Raw genomic sequence first — 17,634 nt, forward strand, 5'->3', positions numbered from 1 at the left:
AAAGAACACAATAAAAGTCCTGGAGATGAAACGGGGCGAATAAAATCAACACAATTAAAAAAATATTACTGAACATATACCACTGAGAGTACCACCACAGTTTTTCTGACAGTGTATGCACCAGATGTCATGGGTGTTGTAGCAATGAATCGCCCCACACAGCACACACAGTAACCCACGTCCAGCCCAGACAACATTTGCCAGTGCCATAACTGAGCCACAATAGCCAAAAGTAGCACAGATTTGGCTACTAATCCTGTTGTGAACTACACCAGAGTCAACTACAAGAGAACCCCAGACCCCTGATGTGAGAAGCACAAGACATTGGCCAGTTTTTTCACTCGACCAAATAAACTGAATTCATAAAGCAACGGGACAAGGGTCAGGAGAAAAGTCCTAGTGTGAAAACAATAGTCCTTTTCCAGCAAGACTGTGCCCCTGTGCACAACGTAAGGTCCACTGAGACATGAGGTTTTGGGGAGTTTGTTGTGGAGAAACTCCGGGGGTTCTGAACACAGCCATGACCTAACCCCCCTCCAACAACTTTAGATTGATGATGTTTACTCAAAATAATGTCAATGTAACCTCTTCCCTATATATTCACACATTTCTGTATTTTCTACACAGAATGTGCACATTTACTACAATTAGGGCTGATTTTCCCAAAGTGTGGAGGTTCTTTCTGGAGGAAAATAACATCTGCTGCACTCTGCCCATCACTAAGGCATGCGTCTATGTATAAAATATGTTTCTGACCCTTTACACATTCATACTGAATGAACAGAGGATTGTGGGGAAACAGTAACTGGGTCAGATTTCACATATTTTGAAATTCCTTTTAAAATAAACTTTATGGAGAAACCTTCAAATCTCCAGTCAGTTTATTCATAACCAGTTCCTGTAATAGTTTTCTGGGAGGAGCTTTATAAAGACATCAAACTCTTCAGACATTTGTTTCCACTGGGAACAAATTGACTCAGTTTCTCTACATTGAAGCAATTCACACCAAAGCACTGTTTATTTCTTTGTTTACATTGTAAAACCCAAAATTAGCTTTTTTTTACTTACATTTTCCATGCTGACAAAACTTTATGTAAACTGGGGTTGTTTTTATTGTAAGAAAGTACATAATCAGTTATTTAGTTGTAACTGATTAACTATAAACTACAAACTACATAACACTTTGAGGTAGTTTGAGGTGAGCCTGTGATGTACAGGCTTAATTTTATACTCCCAGTGTTGCTGTAAGATTTATAATTATTATATTCTCTTGTTTAGACTGTGATATAGACCTAGTGCTTGTTAGGGAAACAAATAACAACAAAGAAACAATTTTATATATAGTGGGGTTCCACAGGGTTCAATTGTCAGCCCAATGTGGTATGTGTTATTCTCAGCTGTGCTGTTTAATGGAAGCTTTTAGTGAGTCTTTCTTCCATCCTTTCATGCCCTCGCCCATAATCAATGGCCTGTGGGAGGGCTTTTTCATGTGAGGAGTGATTTTCATCCACAATGCTTGTTTTCCTTGTCAGCCAATAACACTGATATCAGTTTAATACATCCATTCTCTGTCTCTTTCAAATCGATTTCCCAATGGATCAATGGTGGGGGGTGAAATATATCTACTAACGCATTAATGCAGCCAAGACGGGATCTGATTTGCATAATAATAAAGGCAGTTACCTTTTAAAGCCTTTTAGAGTCAAATATTTCAAACTTTAAATTGCAGCTGTGGCGCCAAGACCGGGTATTGATGCGAACGTAATGTTGTTTTCTTTAATTTCCGCGACACAAAGAAATAATGGTAATCTTAATGGGTTTGGTGGGGGGTGGCTGTGAACACAGCTTGTTTGTGATGTGAATGCACACTCCTGTGTGTGTGTGTGTGTGTGTACTGCATTAAAATCACACATCGTTATTCCAGCACGGCTGAAGAATTTTATTAAGAGTTTTTACATCCTGGGCCTTAAGCCGGACCCCGATCAGCCTAATCCACGTCCAAACAACAGATAATGAATCTGGCTCTGTGTCGGAGCGGGAGATCCCCGCTCAGAGATGTGCACAAATTATTGGATTTAGATTAGCCAGAGCTGCTTATAATGGGTTGGTGGCATTAGCTGCACTGCTAATCAAAAAGTGTCCTCAAATCAGGGGCCAGAGAGAGTAGAAACCCAGCCACAAATAACAGAGCACTGCAGCTGAGGTACATTCACTCAAACAGACTATAAACACGTCTTCTAATGAGTGATTTCCATTGATACATCCATTACTGACACAGGTGCTAAACTGTGTCCATGCAGCTTAAGGCTGCAGAAGGCTTTAGATTAGATTTCTGGGCATTTCTATGAGGATTTAGTTGTACTGGGACATTACTCCAACTCACTTCAAAAGAACTGCATGGTTCGCCATCACTCCAGATTTACATGAGTCAGAAATCACAGGATAAAACGAGTCATTCTGATTCTGCTCCGCTTCTGACATCAAGTGCAGATACTTGAGAATGGCTCCGCCCCCTCATCTGAGTTTGTCCAATCACAGCGTTGGACCCATGTTTATGTGAGAGCACAAAGACGAGGTTAAACTCAGCAAAACAGACAAGCGCGGAGAAATAAGAGCACTGAGTAAAAATGGACAAAACGAAAACGGAGAAGAAAGAGAACAGAGTGAAAATGGCTAAAAACCAGAGCTTCTGCTCCTCGCTCCTCACTGCTGTGCGCTCGGGGTCGGGGTGAACAGCAAGCGGCTCATTATCATTTAAAGGAACAGGTGGAAAGTAAAGTGTTGGCATTTTTGTTGTAGCTAGAAAGTGTTGCCAAAACACTTTGGCTGTTTGTCTATTTGATATTTCTAAAAAACTGCACATTGAAACTACACAAAAAGATCCTTAACATAATGCTTAGTTCTTTAGACCCTCAATCTAAGATTCCAGATTCATGTCATGTTTGATGGGTCTGAGTAAATATGAGAAAAGTTGGGTCTTATTTTTAGATGCCAAGAGGCTGAGAATCCTCCAGACAAACAGAGGGATGTGTTTTTCCTCTTTGTGGAGGAAAAGTAACATGAACAAACTAAGCGTTGAGAAACGAAATTAAGTCTAGTGGGGTTGAGATTCAGCTCTGCAGGAGATGAAAAACTTGTAAGGTGAAGAGCTCCACCTGCTGCAGCACCTGAGGGTGAATTCTTCTCTTTGACGCCCACGCTAAAGCTCCTCCGCCTTCTAGACGACAGGAGGAATTCTTCACATCCAGAACAAGCCTCAAACTTCTCCATAAAAAAACAAACAGCTCAGGATCTGGTTTGGAAATGAGCTGCCAGAGGCTGAGAACGTCTCCAGATGAAGCATCTGTAAATGGGCTTGATCAGTCCCATGGTGTGAGAGGAGGAACATAGATAATGGATATTTGATTGTATTCTGTTCTCACAAACGCTTAACTCATCATTCGGTGACAACAGCACCGCCAAACTTTAGTACGATTCTAAAAAGAGCAGCTCCAATTTGAAAGATTTGTACCTTTTGCTTCCTGACATTTTGTAGATATTGACATTGTTATTAAATAACTACCTTAGCTCCTGTCCACCGGTGGCGCTGTTTCACTAAATACCCTCACAGTCTTTTATTTACCTGAAAAAGAGCTACAGAAACAGTGCTGCTGTGTGTAAGCAACAGCATTAAACAAACAAAAAATGCTGCTGTTTTTAATCTTTTGAGGTTTACAGGGCAACACGTTAAATTAAAGCCCACTAATTACTGGGTAAGTACAGAGTATGCACCTGTTAAGTAATTTGTGAGATAAAATAAGTACTGAGTAGGTAAAGGGCATGATACTAGAAATATGTGGTTATTACTGGGTATTTTAAAAATAATAATAATAATACATTATATTAATATAGCACTTTTCAAGAACTCAAAGACGCTTACAATAATCAACACATTGAACACATTCAAAGACTAATCTCTTTCACTCAGCTTTAGTCATGTCATGTATTTGATAATACGAATATTGATAACCTCTTCAAAAATCAGTTATAACTGATTATAATATAATTGATTAATCATTTGCTGTCCCTCTCTCACTGTGAGTGATAGTAATCAGTAATCGATAATCATTATCAATTTTGATAAGATTGTTATATAATATTTTCTGAGTCAGTTATAACTGGTAACTGAATCAATATCAGTACACCTCTGAGACTGTTATAATACATAATATAATTGATGATTAATGTTGACTACACAGTGTGTTTCCAGATGTTTCTCCTGATCGAATGAATTTGTTCAATCTACAGCACACTTCATTTAACACAATGGAGTATTTATTAACCTCTGACACTAGGCACTGGATGATCACCTCCAATAACACTGGACTGTCACCAAGAGAGATGTGGAACGGGTTAAACCAACACACACACACACACTATCACAAACACACACACACACACACAGGAATAATGGGGTTGGGTGTATTCCGATATCATGGTTTTGTTTGTTAAATAAACTCTTACTGCTCAGATAAACAGCTTTTAAATCTAATTTTCTCAGGTGACTAAAGCCTTCCCACAAGCTTCTCCAGCAAAGAGGGGACAAACCCCCTCTGGAGACACACAGGACACGCACTGGAGACACTCTGAAGGAACAGGAGACGCATTGGAGACACTCTAAAGACACAGGAGACGCATTGGAGACACTCTGAAGACGCAGGAGACGCATTGGAGACACTCTGAAGACGCAGGTGTCCATCAGCTTTAAGAATTAGTGTTTATAAGAAAGGGGGTTGGGTGTGTTTTCACAAAAGAGACCTGGGCAGGTGGCTTTACTGAGCACCCGGCGCTCACCTGGTAGAGTGTGTGTGTGTGTGTGTTACAGAGCAAAGTGTGTAATTACAAGCACTGTGCTACAGTGGGTTGAGCAGAGAAAAAATATATGTGGCTGTCACACTGAATTAGAACTGTTCATGGGCTTGAGAGAGAGAGAGAGAGAGAGGGTGTGTTCACTTTTTAGAGGGTGACTATGATTCAGATTAGAATGGAGACTGAGATCTCTCACAAACAGGAAGTGACTTCACACCCATTTACAGCGCAGGTGTCCACACACAGAACACTATTCATCAGTGTGTGTAAAACTGCACAACACACACACACAGCTGTGCTCTGCTAAACACTCACCATTCATCAGCAGGAACTGCCTTTACTCTACATTTTCACACAGACTCCAGTCTCTCAGCTTCAGCTGCTGCAACAAACAGCTCTTTCACCCACTCACTGGCCACTTTATCAGAAACACCCCCCCCCCCCTCTACTGACACTCATTGGCCACTTTATCAGAAACACCCCTCTTCAACTGACACTCACTGCAAAAAGACATTTTTCTGTTTCCTCCAGGGAGAGCTGGACTGCCCTGTGTACTCACTACACACGCTGAGAAGGTATGGAATCACATTGGTGCCAAAAATAATCGCACAAAAAATTAATCTCAAACGTAAAACTTACTATTTTCAAACAAAATATCCAGCTCTGACCTTTGTGCTGCATGGTTTTAGTGCGTGAGTTCTGCGCCTGATCCCTGAGTTTTGCGAACAGTTTTGGCACAAAGCTCTCGCGTGGGCGGGACTTCTCAGTGGTGCCTTCCCATTGGCTAATGAGTTTTTGAGTGACAACTCAGTGCCCTCAACGTTGTTCTCGACTCTGAGTGCAGGAAGCGTGTGTATTCGGCAAACGGTCTTTTAAACCTTAATCCTTGAATTAGTAAGAAATAACATGTTTTCTGACTATCAATAAACACAAGTTAGGAACCTCAAATTCCACTGTAATTATTTGTTTGACACTTTCATAGAGCTGGTGCTTAGCGTTTAAATTTTTCTCTTGTTCGTTCAGTTTTTCCTCAAACTGGCAACTGCTCGCGCTTCACTTCTGGGAGGAGGAGGAGGAGGAGGAAGAAGGAGGAGGAGGGAGGAGGAGGAGGAAGGAGGGAGGAGGCAGACGGCAGACAGCGCTCGCCACTGTTTTGAAACTGTATTGCATTTCCGATTTTAAACGCTTGATGTCAATGTTACAGATTGCTCCTAAAACCCTGCAAACTAACGCCCCCCTCGTCTCAAGTTAGAATTAGTGTATTATCAATTGAAGAGAAACTATCTTTAGGAAACAAAAAGAGGGAAAAAAGACACCAGGAGACTGAGCTGCGGGAACAGTAGAGAGTAATAAGTTTAAGTAGTAGTCTACGGACGTAGTCGTGGGAGTATATTTAGACGGGACACACACTGCGCATGTTATCCACGACCTTAAAAACCTCACAGCGCCAGTGTCATGAACCAAACTTTGAAACGGAAATGTGAACATTTCTTGAATAAAACAGTAGTTGAGCTACTCTGACCAGCTAAATGTAGTGTATCAGAAAATGCTGCCTACAGAAATAAGATACGCACAGCCCAAACCCCGTATTAAATAATGATTATTATGTTGATAAGAAATGGGTTTGTAGTTTTTTTTTTTACATTTAATTCGTCGTGTACAGTATTGAAACTAAGATTGTGTTAAGCACTGGAGAAAAACAGATTTACAACAGAAAACATTAAAACTGCTGGGTCTGAGCATGCGCAGAGCACAACTCGTCACGGCTCTGCCTCCTGGCTGAAGTGTTTCCACTACTGTCTCGGCTTCTGTAATTCATGAAGGAGAACGCAAAGTGCTCAGAGTCTGGAAAAGTGCTATAACTTTAATACTCATCATCACCAGTGTTAATGTATTAACGTTTTAGTTGTTGTAGTCAGTAAATTACAGTGTGTATTTATGTTGAGTCACAACACCAAGATAACGAATGCTGCGTAACTGATTTGATAAGAACTCATAGGAACAGCAGCAAGGTGGCGCTGCAGGTGGTGTCACTGTCACAACTTCAGGGTTCAAGGGTTAGGGTTGTGGGTTCGAACCCCACCTTCGGTCATCGCTAGCCCTTTTCCACCAGTGTGGAACCGGTTCTGTTCCCATTTACGAACCTAATTTGGCACCGCTTACTGTTTCCACTGACAGATTCCTGAACCAGAAAAGTTAGTTCCCAGCTGGAAGAACAGTGGGGTCTTGAACAGGAACCATGATGGCGTCCGTGGGCGAGTCGAGATAAAGAAGCTCCAGAAAGAGCTCAGAGCCTGAAATAGTGTTATGGCACAGTGGAGCTGGACGGGTCATTTACAGAGTGTGTTAGAAATAAACAAAAACGTTAACATTAATATAAATTTAACACTACTTTTCTGTTACTGTTTTTAAATGAACAGTGAGATTGAGTATCTTGTAAGGTGCTTTTAAATAGTTTACTATTATTATTAATTAATGAAACGTGAATTTCAGGCAGCTGAACAGAACACAACCCCTGGACCTCATTCATGTCATAAGCACTTTTCAGTGCACAATTATGACCCCATCTCCTCACAGCTACAATCAGATTTTCTCATGAACTTAAAATAAACCATGCGTTGTTCCAGACGTTGAGTTCCGAATGTTAGTGTCACACGGCCTCATCAGATCATTGTTTTACATATTTGTACAGAACCTGCGTGTGTCTGTAATGAAGATTATTTTGTGTAAAAACAATACAGTTCAGCTCCAGAGCACAGCATTTTAAACCAGAACTCAGTGTTAGTGGCTTTAAGCTCTTTGTCCAATGACCAAACCCTGCATCTTAAATTGTGCTGTATTTTACTTTTTAAAAAATATAAAACCTAAAAAGAAGCCTTTACACTGTGCTTAAATTTCATGAACCGAGAATGACATTAACTTGCATTATTTAGAGGATTTTAATTGCATTTAGGAGATACAGGGTTTTGTTGAAAGGATTGAGACAAGGTCTAAATAAAAATAAATAAAAGAATGGATGAATGAGTGATTTTCCAGGGAACAAAAGAAAGTTAAAGTTGCAGAACAGAGGGAAGACGAGAATAAATAAATAAAGCTTACCTTCCAGATCCTTTCCGACTGAAACTGAACAGATGCAGGTACACAGTCCAGTTCTAAAACTTTATTGCACACTTTACAGTTTCCCTTCTTGCTTTTTCTTTTATTTATTTACTTTTTTGATGCATGACAGTCTTTACATGATTTCTGTCCTTTATTTTTTCTAACTTTTATATAAAACAAAATCACAACAAAAATTTAAACTACTTTACATATGGTTTTAAACACCACCACAACAAAAGCTATATATAGAGAGATATATCTGAGATATAATGCACCCTTTACTTTCAATGCTTGACTTTTCTTTAAAAAAAAAAAAAAATACAATGGTGGTAAAACAAAAACAGTCACGTAGAAACAAAATAAACAAACAAACAAAAAAAAAAAGAGATAATGGGAAAAAAAACCAAACAAACTCCAGTAGATATTTTCCCCCAGATGTGTTTTTAAAACTCAGTATTTTGGTAGTAGTTCATCTTTAACCCCCTGAGTGCCACACAGGGCTAAAACCGCTACAATCTGCAGTCGATAGAGGAATGTTTTCTTTTTTTTTTTATTAAAATAATTTGAGTTAATGAAAATGATTCACAGACAATAGGAGCTTTTCACTGGTGTCCATAAGGCACATGGTTCCAGAAAAAGAAACTGGCCACTGAACACAACAAACATTAACAAAGACACGCCCTGGTCCGAACACTTTCCAAATTTGAACAAAAACATGGCAGTGTAGGAAAACTTAAACTCAATAAAGGAATACAATGTTTATTTCTAATTTAATCTAAAACATTAATACTGACACAATACTGACTGTTGAAATATTTTAAGACGTTTCCAATTGACTGATATTTTTAGGATGTTACTTGCACCAACTCCCAACACACTGGACTTTTCTTTTGAAATATACTCAAAATTTATGAAAACGATGAAGTAAGAAACTAGAGTTTTATTTAATAAAGACGTTTCTCTACTTCAATGTATTTAATTTAGTTTGTAGCGCTTTGTCTGTGAAGAAACCAAAAAGACCCAGATAATTATATTAATTAAAAACAAGGGGAATTCAGTCAGTTTCACATTTGAGGCTGATATCCCTTTAATTTAAAAAACCAAAAGGCAGTGAATAAAAGACAGGTTGCTTTTGTGGATTGTGAAGCCCCTGCACAGAGGAGTGTAAATTAATCTCTCAGCTCCAAAGTTCAGTTCTAAATCTGGAGCTCATACCAACACACCAACGGCATAAAGGAAATAAACAAAAACACTGAGTGTGATGTGTTTGTGCTTTAGATTTTTAAAGTTTGCAGAAATTTAATGAAGGTAAATTATGTGCATACAATTTGGCCAAATGTGATTGAGACTTCCCCATTAATTAAATATTATATTCATAAATTTACTAGGACTTGAAATCTGAAAAATGGCAAGTGTCCAAGTTTAATGCAAATATAAAAATTAATTTAACGAATGCTTTTAAGTGTAAATTTTGTATTTAAAAAAGATCCTAACATCATTATTGCTCTGTTCATCTACTATTACAGTTTTAACAAACTTGCAAACCTTGTGCAGATTTAATATTTGAACCTTTTTTTTGGTCGTCCCTTTTATTTTTGTTTTACAAAACTGTCAGAGCGCCAGTCGTACTGGTGCTGTCTGAATGTGTAGAATTAAACATTAAACTGCATCACTCAGTGGGTTAAAGGGGTGAGAGTCAGATTAATGAAAGTTAATGTTTGCAGGTGGGTGAGCTGCAACACACTGGAATTAGTGAGAGTTTAACTAGAAACGGAGAGAGAGGGGAAACCCCCTTGGAAAGACGACAAAACCCGACATTAGTGCACTGAGTTTTTACAAAGTAGCAGAGAAAGCTTTCAAACAAGGATAAATCTACATTAAAATGACATCAGAAGAAAATTCACTCATGATCCCAAAATGTCTTGGACGCTTAGCCACCGCAAATATGTTGTTAAGAATATACATTTCACTGCGTTTAACCCTAAACGGCTTCAGGAAGGCACTTACAAAGGCAGTGTGGACTAGGTCTAGTTAAAGACAAACCAGTCACAAACAGCAACAAAATCACCTTCAAATTCTAAAATGAAAATGTAGAAAGGATTTTGTTCTTTGAAAATAAGTGAACACTTGCTCTCCAGAGAACGGAACCTTGAGAGGCTGTTTCCATTAAAAATCTTCTGTAACCACTTCAGTCTGTTCAGGCCGGACACACCCCCTGGACATGGGGCCAGTCCAATTCAGGACACTTTCACACAGTCACTCCACCTACCAATGTGTGTTTGGACTGTGGGGGGAAACCAACACAGACACAGAGAGAACACAGCACATTCTTCACAGACAGTGCCCTGAGGAGAGGTCTGTGACCCTGGAGCTGTGTGTTAGCGCCACCGTGCTGCCAGTCACATAGAGTACACACCTATAGCACGAGGCCTGAGGTGAATAGGTTAAAGGCACAATCATGGTTGATTTCCCAGATCTAACACAACAACACTGTCCAAAGATAAACCAAAAGAACGGAAAAAAGATTTTATTCCAAGTCGTTTTGGAGCATTTCTATTGGCCCATTCTATTAAATCAAGCCTGAAAAAAAAAGGCCTTTTTATTTTATAGCAATATGTTAAAATCTTTGAGTAAAATTGTTCTCTGTAAAGTGTGTTCACTTCTTATCAATTAGAAAATCACAGCCTTAAATCAGTCACAGTGCTCTATAGGGAAAAGGTTTCATTACTAAATGTTTACCAATGAGACGAAGGAGCAGGAAAAATCAGAGTAGCTTCAGATCTAGCCCCAAAATGTAGGAACGTTATTGATTGGTAAACCTCTCGATTTTTATGCCATTTGTGATTTACTTTGTGGAAAGAAGTTTAATTCTCAGTTTGGTTTTCTGCTCTGTCTCTAAATCACTGGAGTTCTGGAAGACGCCGTTAGCACCAGCTCGGAGCGACTAGACGCCATGAAAAATTAGACACTGCCAGAATTAAATTACAGCGATTCTTTTGCCAGTGCTTCTGCAAGGACACTTCAAACGACTTTGGCAGGATAAGCCTGTCTCTGAAAGTTGCACAGCTGCAAGACTCTCAATTCTGGGCTCATCCACTAGAGACAAGGCACTGTTTAAAAGATGGACGCGCCGCTTTAACGACATAAATTCAACAAAATTAAAAAAATGACAAAATATTGTCTCCAGCTACAGGTAACATCCAGTTGTGAGGAAAAAAGTGACGAAAAGCTTCAGAAATCAGTTTCTCTTTGAAGTATACAACTCAAATTACTTCCTAATCCATCAATTTAATCATTTCCCCAGCCAGGCTCCTCCCACAAATGTGCTTTTTCATAGCAACTGTTGCTAGACAAACTTTACAAAACACAGAAAAAAACACAAAACCAAACTGTGAAACAACATTAACACAAAGTTCATTAAAACTGACTCCAAACGCAGGTTCAGTGATCTGTGATAAAACCAAGTTGTGTTTCGTTTCTGAGATGTTCACCACAGATCTCTAAAGCTACTCCAGCCTAGCAACAGTAACTATGGAAGAACCCATTTGTGGGCAGAGCAAGAGGCAGCTTTTCACATCATAATCCAGAAACTTAGTCTAGAACACTTCTTCAGCATTCAGTCCAGTTATTCTCCTGAGAACGAGTAAACCCTGCACACGGAGAGAGAGAGAGAGCGAGTGTGTGCGCGAGAGGCAGAAAGCGTTGCAGCAGGGGTTTAAATCTGAGTTTAGACAGTGTGAGCAGGTAGATGTTTCTCCATAGCCACAGGTGAGTCTGCATCGTCAGAGTGAGGACGGACCGTGCACTTCTCCAGTTAGTGTGTGTGTGTGTGTAGGCATTTGCATGGATGTATGCAAAAGTTAGCACCCCTCAAATGACACTTTAGATTTCTCCAAGTAAGAATAAGTGTTAATATCCTCTAAAGAAAACATTGACATTTTTTAGTGTATAATTTTTATGTCTAAAATGTGCCACAGCACAGGGTCTCAATTTGTTATTCATCAATTAACAAAAGAGTTGTGCATTAAAATAAATGTGCAGAAGGTTTCTGTAGAGGAAGCAACCTCACTTTTAGAAAAATCATCAAAAAATCTGCTCTCAACCAACAGGTGCCAGACATTTTGCACACGTGTGTGTTCTGGGTGTGTTTTGAGAGTATGTGCGTATATAAAGCGATCCAGTGTATGGGTCTTTTATTCAGAAAGTGTGTGTTAGTGTTATGGTATTTACGTGTTCAAACAGGTGTTTTAAAAAGTGTCGATAGTGTAAAAAGTGGTCAGACACTATTTAATTGTGTTAGTCCGTGAACCAGACCAAAAAAAGGAGTAGTTACATTCATTAACCAGGTTAAAAAATTAAACAAAAACACAAGACCAAAATAAAAGTATCAGCAAAGTTAGTAAAATTCTTACTAAGAATGTTTTATTAAAATAAATGCCAAGGAGAAGGGAGGGGGAAAGGGTTAATAAGAAGAAAAATAATAACAGCATACACCATGAAAACTAAATGCAAGCATGTAAAAATCCTTACGACAAACTAATAAAAGTCGCTAATGAGTTAAACAAGCTAAAGATCAGCAAGAAAATCCAAACAAAAATTATTCTTCCTTAAGGAAAGGCAACACTCCCAAACAAGAGACAGACTCCGAGAGATGAGAAGAGGGCATAAAAGGGGATGGATAGAGATTAAAAATAACAAACAAAAAAAATTGTAGTGGGCTTCACTGAAGAAAATAAAAAAAGTCGGAAAAGTGATTTATAATATACATATAAAATGAAGTTAGAAAAATACATTAGAAACCTGTAACAGTGATTGTAAATTACATTATTATACATGTAGTAGGCAGGCAGGAGAGAATACAAGAGATTTTCTCTGTACACCTGATGGACTCATAATCGACCTTAAAACAACCACGTAGTAACATCAGAGGGCTCTCGCTTTAATACTGCTTCACGTCTGAGCGGTCTTCAGCCTCCCGGCTGATATTGCATTTCATTATTTTAAGAGTTTTCAAAAAAGAAAGTTAGAGCATCTAACACTGAGAAAACAAAACAGAACCAAGAAAAAGTGACCTTTCCGTTTGGATGTAACAGCGAGTGAAGGGGAAGGAGACTGAGCGCCTGGTCCAGACCTCGAGTCCTTTCCGTTCAAAACAAAAGAGCTCATTCTGTAACATTTCTACTTTTTTTCTGTGACGTATTTAAACCCCTCAGTTGTTTCAATGGCTGTGGGACAGCCCGACCGATATAAACCAATTTAACACAAACCGATACAGGGGCCTTTAACGATGGACATATAGTTATGAGTAAGGCCCTAATTCTCAGAAATTTTGATTAGGTGAGTAAAAGCAAGTCTTGGTTAAGGTGTTTGTTTATTTTTATTCCTTTAACAAAGAAATATTTTTATTTGCTAACCCCAATAAACTGCATGGTATCGATATTACGGGCCAATCAGTCTATCGAACAGAGTTATTTCTTTTGACCCTCAGGGAAGATTATTTTAGGTTATTTTATCTGGGGTGACATTCAGTGATTCAGAGAAATTTTGTTCAATTTTTGCATAACTATTATCAACATCGCTGCACAATTTGTCAGAACTGATGAAACTATGGCAACAATATCGGTCAATATTATCAATCAACTGATACATCGGTCGAGCTCCAGCGTGGACGTGTTTCTTTAAATAGGACCGTGATCGCTTTCATATTTTGGCACAAAACTTCTAACTCTATGATGTCAAACGTCTCCACGAATCCAGCAACAATAATACTTTGAAAAAAAAATGTTATTCTGAGTAACAATCTTGATTTGAGGCCTTTTCAGAAAGCTAAAGAAACACTTATTTTACCTGAAAAAGTTCATTTCTCTACAGAAAACCCAAGCAGTACTGTATACCAACTCAAAAGGAAAATAACAATGCACAATAAAAATCAATCATTATAACAATAAATGTCCACTTTGCACATTTTGAAACAAGGGAGGGTTATAACATTTCATCCCAAATCATTAGTTTCTTACATTGTCACTTGGTTTGAAGCATCGTAAATGGCAGTTCACTTTGAACAGAATCACAGTAACAAGTTCATACAGACAACACTGTGGATATCGTCTTAAAAAAAAAGAAAAACAAAAAACATACATTTGTTCAAATGGCGTGAGGGAGGGCAAACAGGAGAAAATGAACCTAATCCTGGGAAGACGAATCATGGCACATAGTTTAGCTGGTCGACTGACTGCTATTCGTTTTGCATAGAGTAGATTCAGTGGCACAGCAGTGTGACAGTTCATTTTAACTTTAAACGCTGAAGCCTCCATCGCTTTCCTCCTCTATGCTCCGTCATAGCTGCTGCGGGATATTTACTGAACACAAAACTCGGGAAAGAATAATAAAAAAAAAAAATTAAAAAAACATTGATAAGGCACTTTTTTGCGCAAATTCACCTCTCAAAATTGCTTATTCCTTCAATGTGGCTTACGACTGGAAAACATTCGGAGTTGACAGGTTTGGCCTTTTTCCTCCTGACTATTTTTCCCCTAGTGTCTGAAAAACACAGCATCTATGCAAACCTGACTTTTTTTTTTTTTTTTTCTTCTATATTTTTGTAACTGCAAGTATAAAAAGCTAAAATTGCCAAAAATATATTTTCTCCAGCACCCTGTAAAAGTATCTAATTTTGATCTTTTGTATTTTAATATGCAATGATGTATCTACATTTGTATATTTTTATATATTTATATTTAGAAGATGTATGTATAAAGCAATTTGAACTGGCAGACATGGCTTTCACATCCTTTTTTTTTCTTTTTTAAGAGAGATATAAAGAAACGTGGATTAGTTTGTGTGTGTAGCTACTAAGAACAATGTGTGCAGGACACATTGTGGATGAGCAAATTCATACTAAAATGTGGGAGGGGAGAGAAAAAAAAATGTCAGAAGTGTCAGGGAAATGCAACCAAATCTCGACCATTAAAAAAAAATATTAAATAAGTGAAGGAAGAATTCTTCAACCTCACTATCGTACACACAGTTTGGACCCCACTCTTCAGTTTCTTTGTTCTGTTGACATTCCACATGGACACAATTTTCCTGATGTTTTTAGTTCTATATAAAAGTATGAATTATTTGGTGTGATTTCTCACGGCTCATGTTTAATTTCCCAAATGTTTTAAACGCACGGATAAAACGTCACATTTCATCTTGAGAATGATTACTGTAACCCTACACATGACTGTGGGTGTCCAAACCTGTGTATCACATTTTGGCCAATTTTAATCAGGGGTTTAAAAAACAAGGGAAAAATACCCAAAACGCATACAAAACTAAAAGAAATAAAATGCAGGTTATGTACAGATCACCAGTGAGGGACAAATCCTCCTCCCCGCCTTGTCCAACTCATCCCTAATCTTTAGTGTTTCTTGCTTGTGTTTTTGATCCTGGAACATTACGGGAGAAAGTTTCATTCGATCTGATCTAATGTCAGATTAAACAGGCACGACATCACACCTTCTTCAAACTCTAGACTAAAGGAACTGAGCCCTCTGCACTTAGATACATATTATATATAGAGAGAAAGATAAATTCAGTAAATGGAAACCCTTTGGCTAAATATGCACACATAATACTTTTTTTTGTCTTTTGTTTTCAGCTCATTCAGAAAAAAACAAAAAAAAACAAAGAAAGAAAGATCTATAAACTTCAGGCACTGTGTATATATGAAGGCTGGGGTGGGTGTGGCATAGGTCGAGTACTTCCCCAGCCCAAAAAAAAAACGTCCTAGACTTAATTTTACTGAGAATACTCTTCTTAAGAAGCCCCCCATCCACTCTACCTACTGCCCCCTTCTGAGCTGGCACTGGTATTGCAGCTATTAGCCAGACAACTACTGTTTGGATGATATTTCAATGAAACTGATGAGTAAGGAAAACCAAAAATGAAAACAATAAACCAAAGAGTGGAACAGAACAGACAAAGCTTGTTTTCAAAGCAGTCCCATCGTTTTCCAGCCATGCAGTTGAATGAACAGCTATCTATGCGCACCCAGAATGTGTCAGCAGAGTGGGGAAAAAAAGATCATAAAAAAAATCGAACGAACCTTTGAGTGAGTAAACTAGACTTTCCATTTTCTGTTTCTGACATCTGGAAAATTTAGATTTTAAAATAAATCCTTTTAGTATCAGCCAATCAGTGTGAAGTTGGGATCACACACATGCGCTTTTAAGGGAGTAAGAGAATAATACAAAGGGGGTTTTATTGCTTTAACTCAGTGCAGATACTTGGATCAACGCTACGAACAGCCGCCCAAACACTTGGGGGCTCCAAAGTAAAGTAACAAAGGGGGGAAATAAACAGGGTAAATGCTTGGACATTAAAAAGAAAAAGTCTCAATGTTCACACAACTGGTCAGTGTGTGTGTGTTGGTGATTTTTGTGTGGGTTTTGAGTGTTAGCGTCACTTTCGGAGAGCTGCGTCTCTCCCCCAGCGTCCGACAGGCTTAGCAAAGGCAATTACCAGTTAATCTGATCAGCAGGCAGGCTTGGGGCGGCTCATCATTGGGTGAAGAGTTCAGAGGTCAGAGGTCATTTGTTAGTTGCCGGTGGCGGCTAGGTGGTTAGGAACAAAAACAAAAAAACAAAACAAAAAGGAAAAAAGATAGAAAGGATATTAGTGTCAGCAAGAAGAGACTGGAATGACATCATTTTAACAGTAAAATGAATGCAATTTAAAAAAATAAATAAATAAAATAAAACCCCCTGAAACCCACGGCCAAGACAAACAGAGGCTAAATCTTGTTATAATATCAATAATAACGGCAATAATAATAATTATAATCATGACGTGAGTTCATCTTAGGGCTGAATGAAATCAAAGGGATGGAGGGTTGTTTCCCACCCTCCTCCAAAAGTTACACAGTGTAGTTTCTGCAGTGCTGAGCCTGGAGTAGCAGCGACAGAGTTTCTATTCTCCCTGTTACAGCTCAGTGGACATCAGCACGGTTTTTAAGCTGTAATTGTGAGTTAAAAACACTACCTGGTGTTGCATTAATTGTTTAAAGCAGGGGTTAACAATATTTATTGGGGGCAATACCTCCTCCACTAACAATTTTTGGTTTCTATTGAATTTGGCCAGAGATGCGATAGATGCTGATGTTTAAAATGATTTAGAATTTAATAGAAATTGATAGAAAAAATTGATACTAATCTCATTAATAATATCAATATTAAATAGTGGAAACTCTGGTTTAAACAACGGCGCTCATTAAAGCTGCAGTGAATAAATGTGATTGTGATAAGAAAAGGATTTGTCTTTCAGCCCTAGAACATCATGATTAGAAACAGAATTGAGCCCCCCAACTTTAATGAATCTTTAAAATGTTATTTAAATGTCACTGAAGCGCTACAGTGGCCCCACGTACCCACAAACATAAGCAGAGGGACGTCAGAACAGACAAACACATCTAGTAAATGTTTTAGTGTATTTGGGGTTGGAATGCGTGTTATAAACAGTGATTAGTGGTAAGGAGAGCTAGTACTATGCTGCGCAGTAATGGATTTTACAAAACTAGTTAATTTTGAAAAATGATATGCTTTATTTTTTTTTGGTAATTTAGGTACAGCAGTCATAAATACACTTATAATTTTAAATGTATGTCCACAGTACCTTTAATACAAAAAACGACTCTACTGGGAC

At 38.3% G+C, this 17,634-nt stretch overlaps 1 protein-coding gene across 5 annotated transcripts in view; it reads right to left on the bottom strand.

The window, feature by feature from the left end:
- Positions 1-12,353: 12,353 nt before the first annotated feature.
- qkia (QKI, KH domain containing, RNA binding a) overlaps positions 12,354-17,634 on the bottom strand; it is a 92,867-nt gene continuing 87,586 nt past the window's right edge. For 3 of the 5 annotated variants that reach the window (XM_066666773.1, XM_066666774.1, XM_066666772.1), the window contains one exon: positions 12,356-16,547. In XM_066666773.1, coding sequence (XP_066522870.1) covers positions 16,531-16,547 — 17 coding nt within the window. In that variant the 3' untranslated portion in view covers positions 12,356-16,530. Of the gene's footprint in view, positions 16,548-17,634 lie in introns of all 5 variants that reach the window. The other 2 variants (XM_066666775.1, XM_066666777.1) reach the window with 2 other exon arrangements.

Source organism: Hoplias malabaricus, chromosome 1 (assembly GCF_029633855.1).
Source record: "Hoplias malabaricus isolate fHopMal1 chromosome 1, fHopMal1.hap1, whole genome shotgun sequence".
In the NCBI taxonomy this organism is placed as follows: Eukaryota; Metazoa; Chordata; class Actinopteri; order Characiformes; family Erythrinidae; genus Hoplias; species Hoplias malabaricus.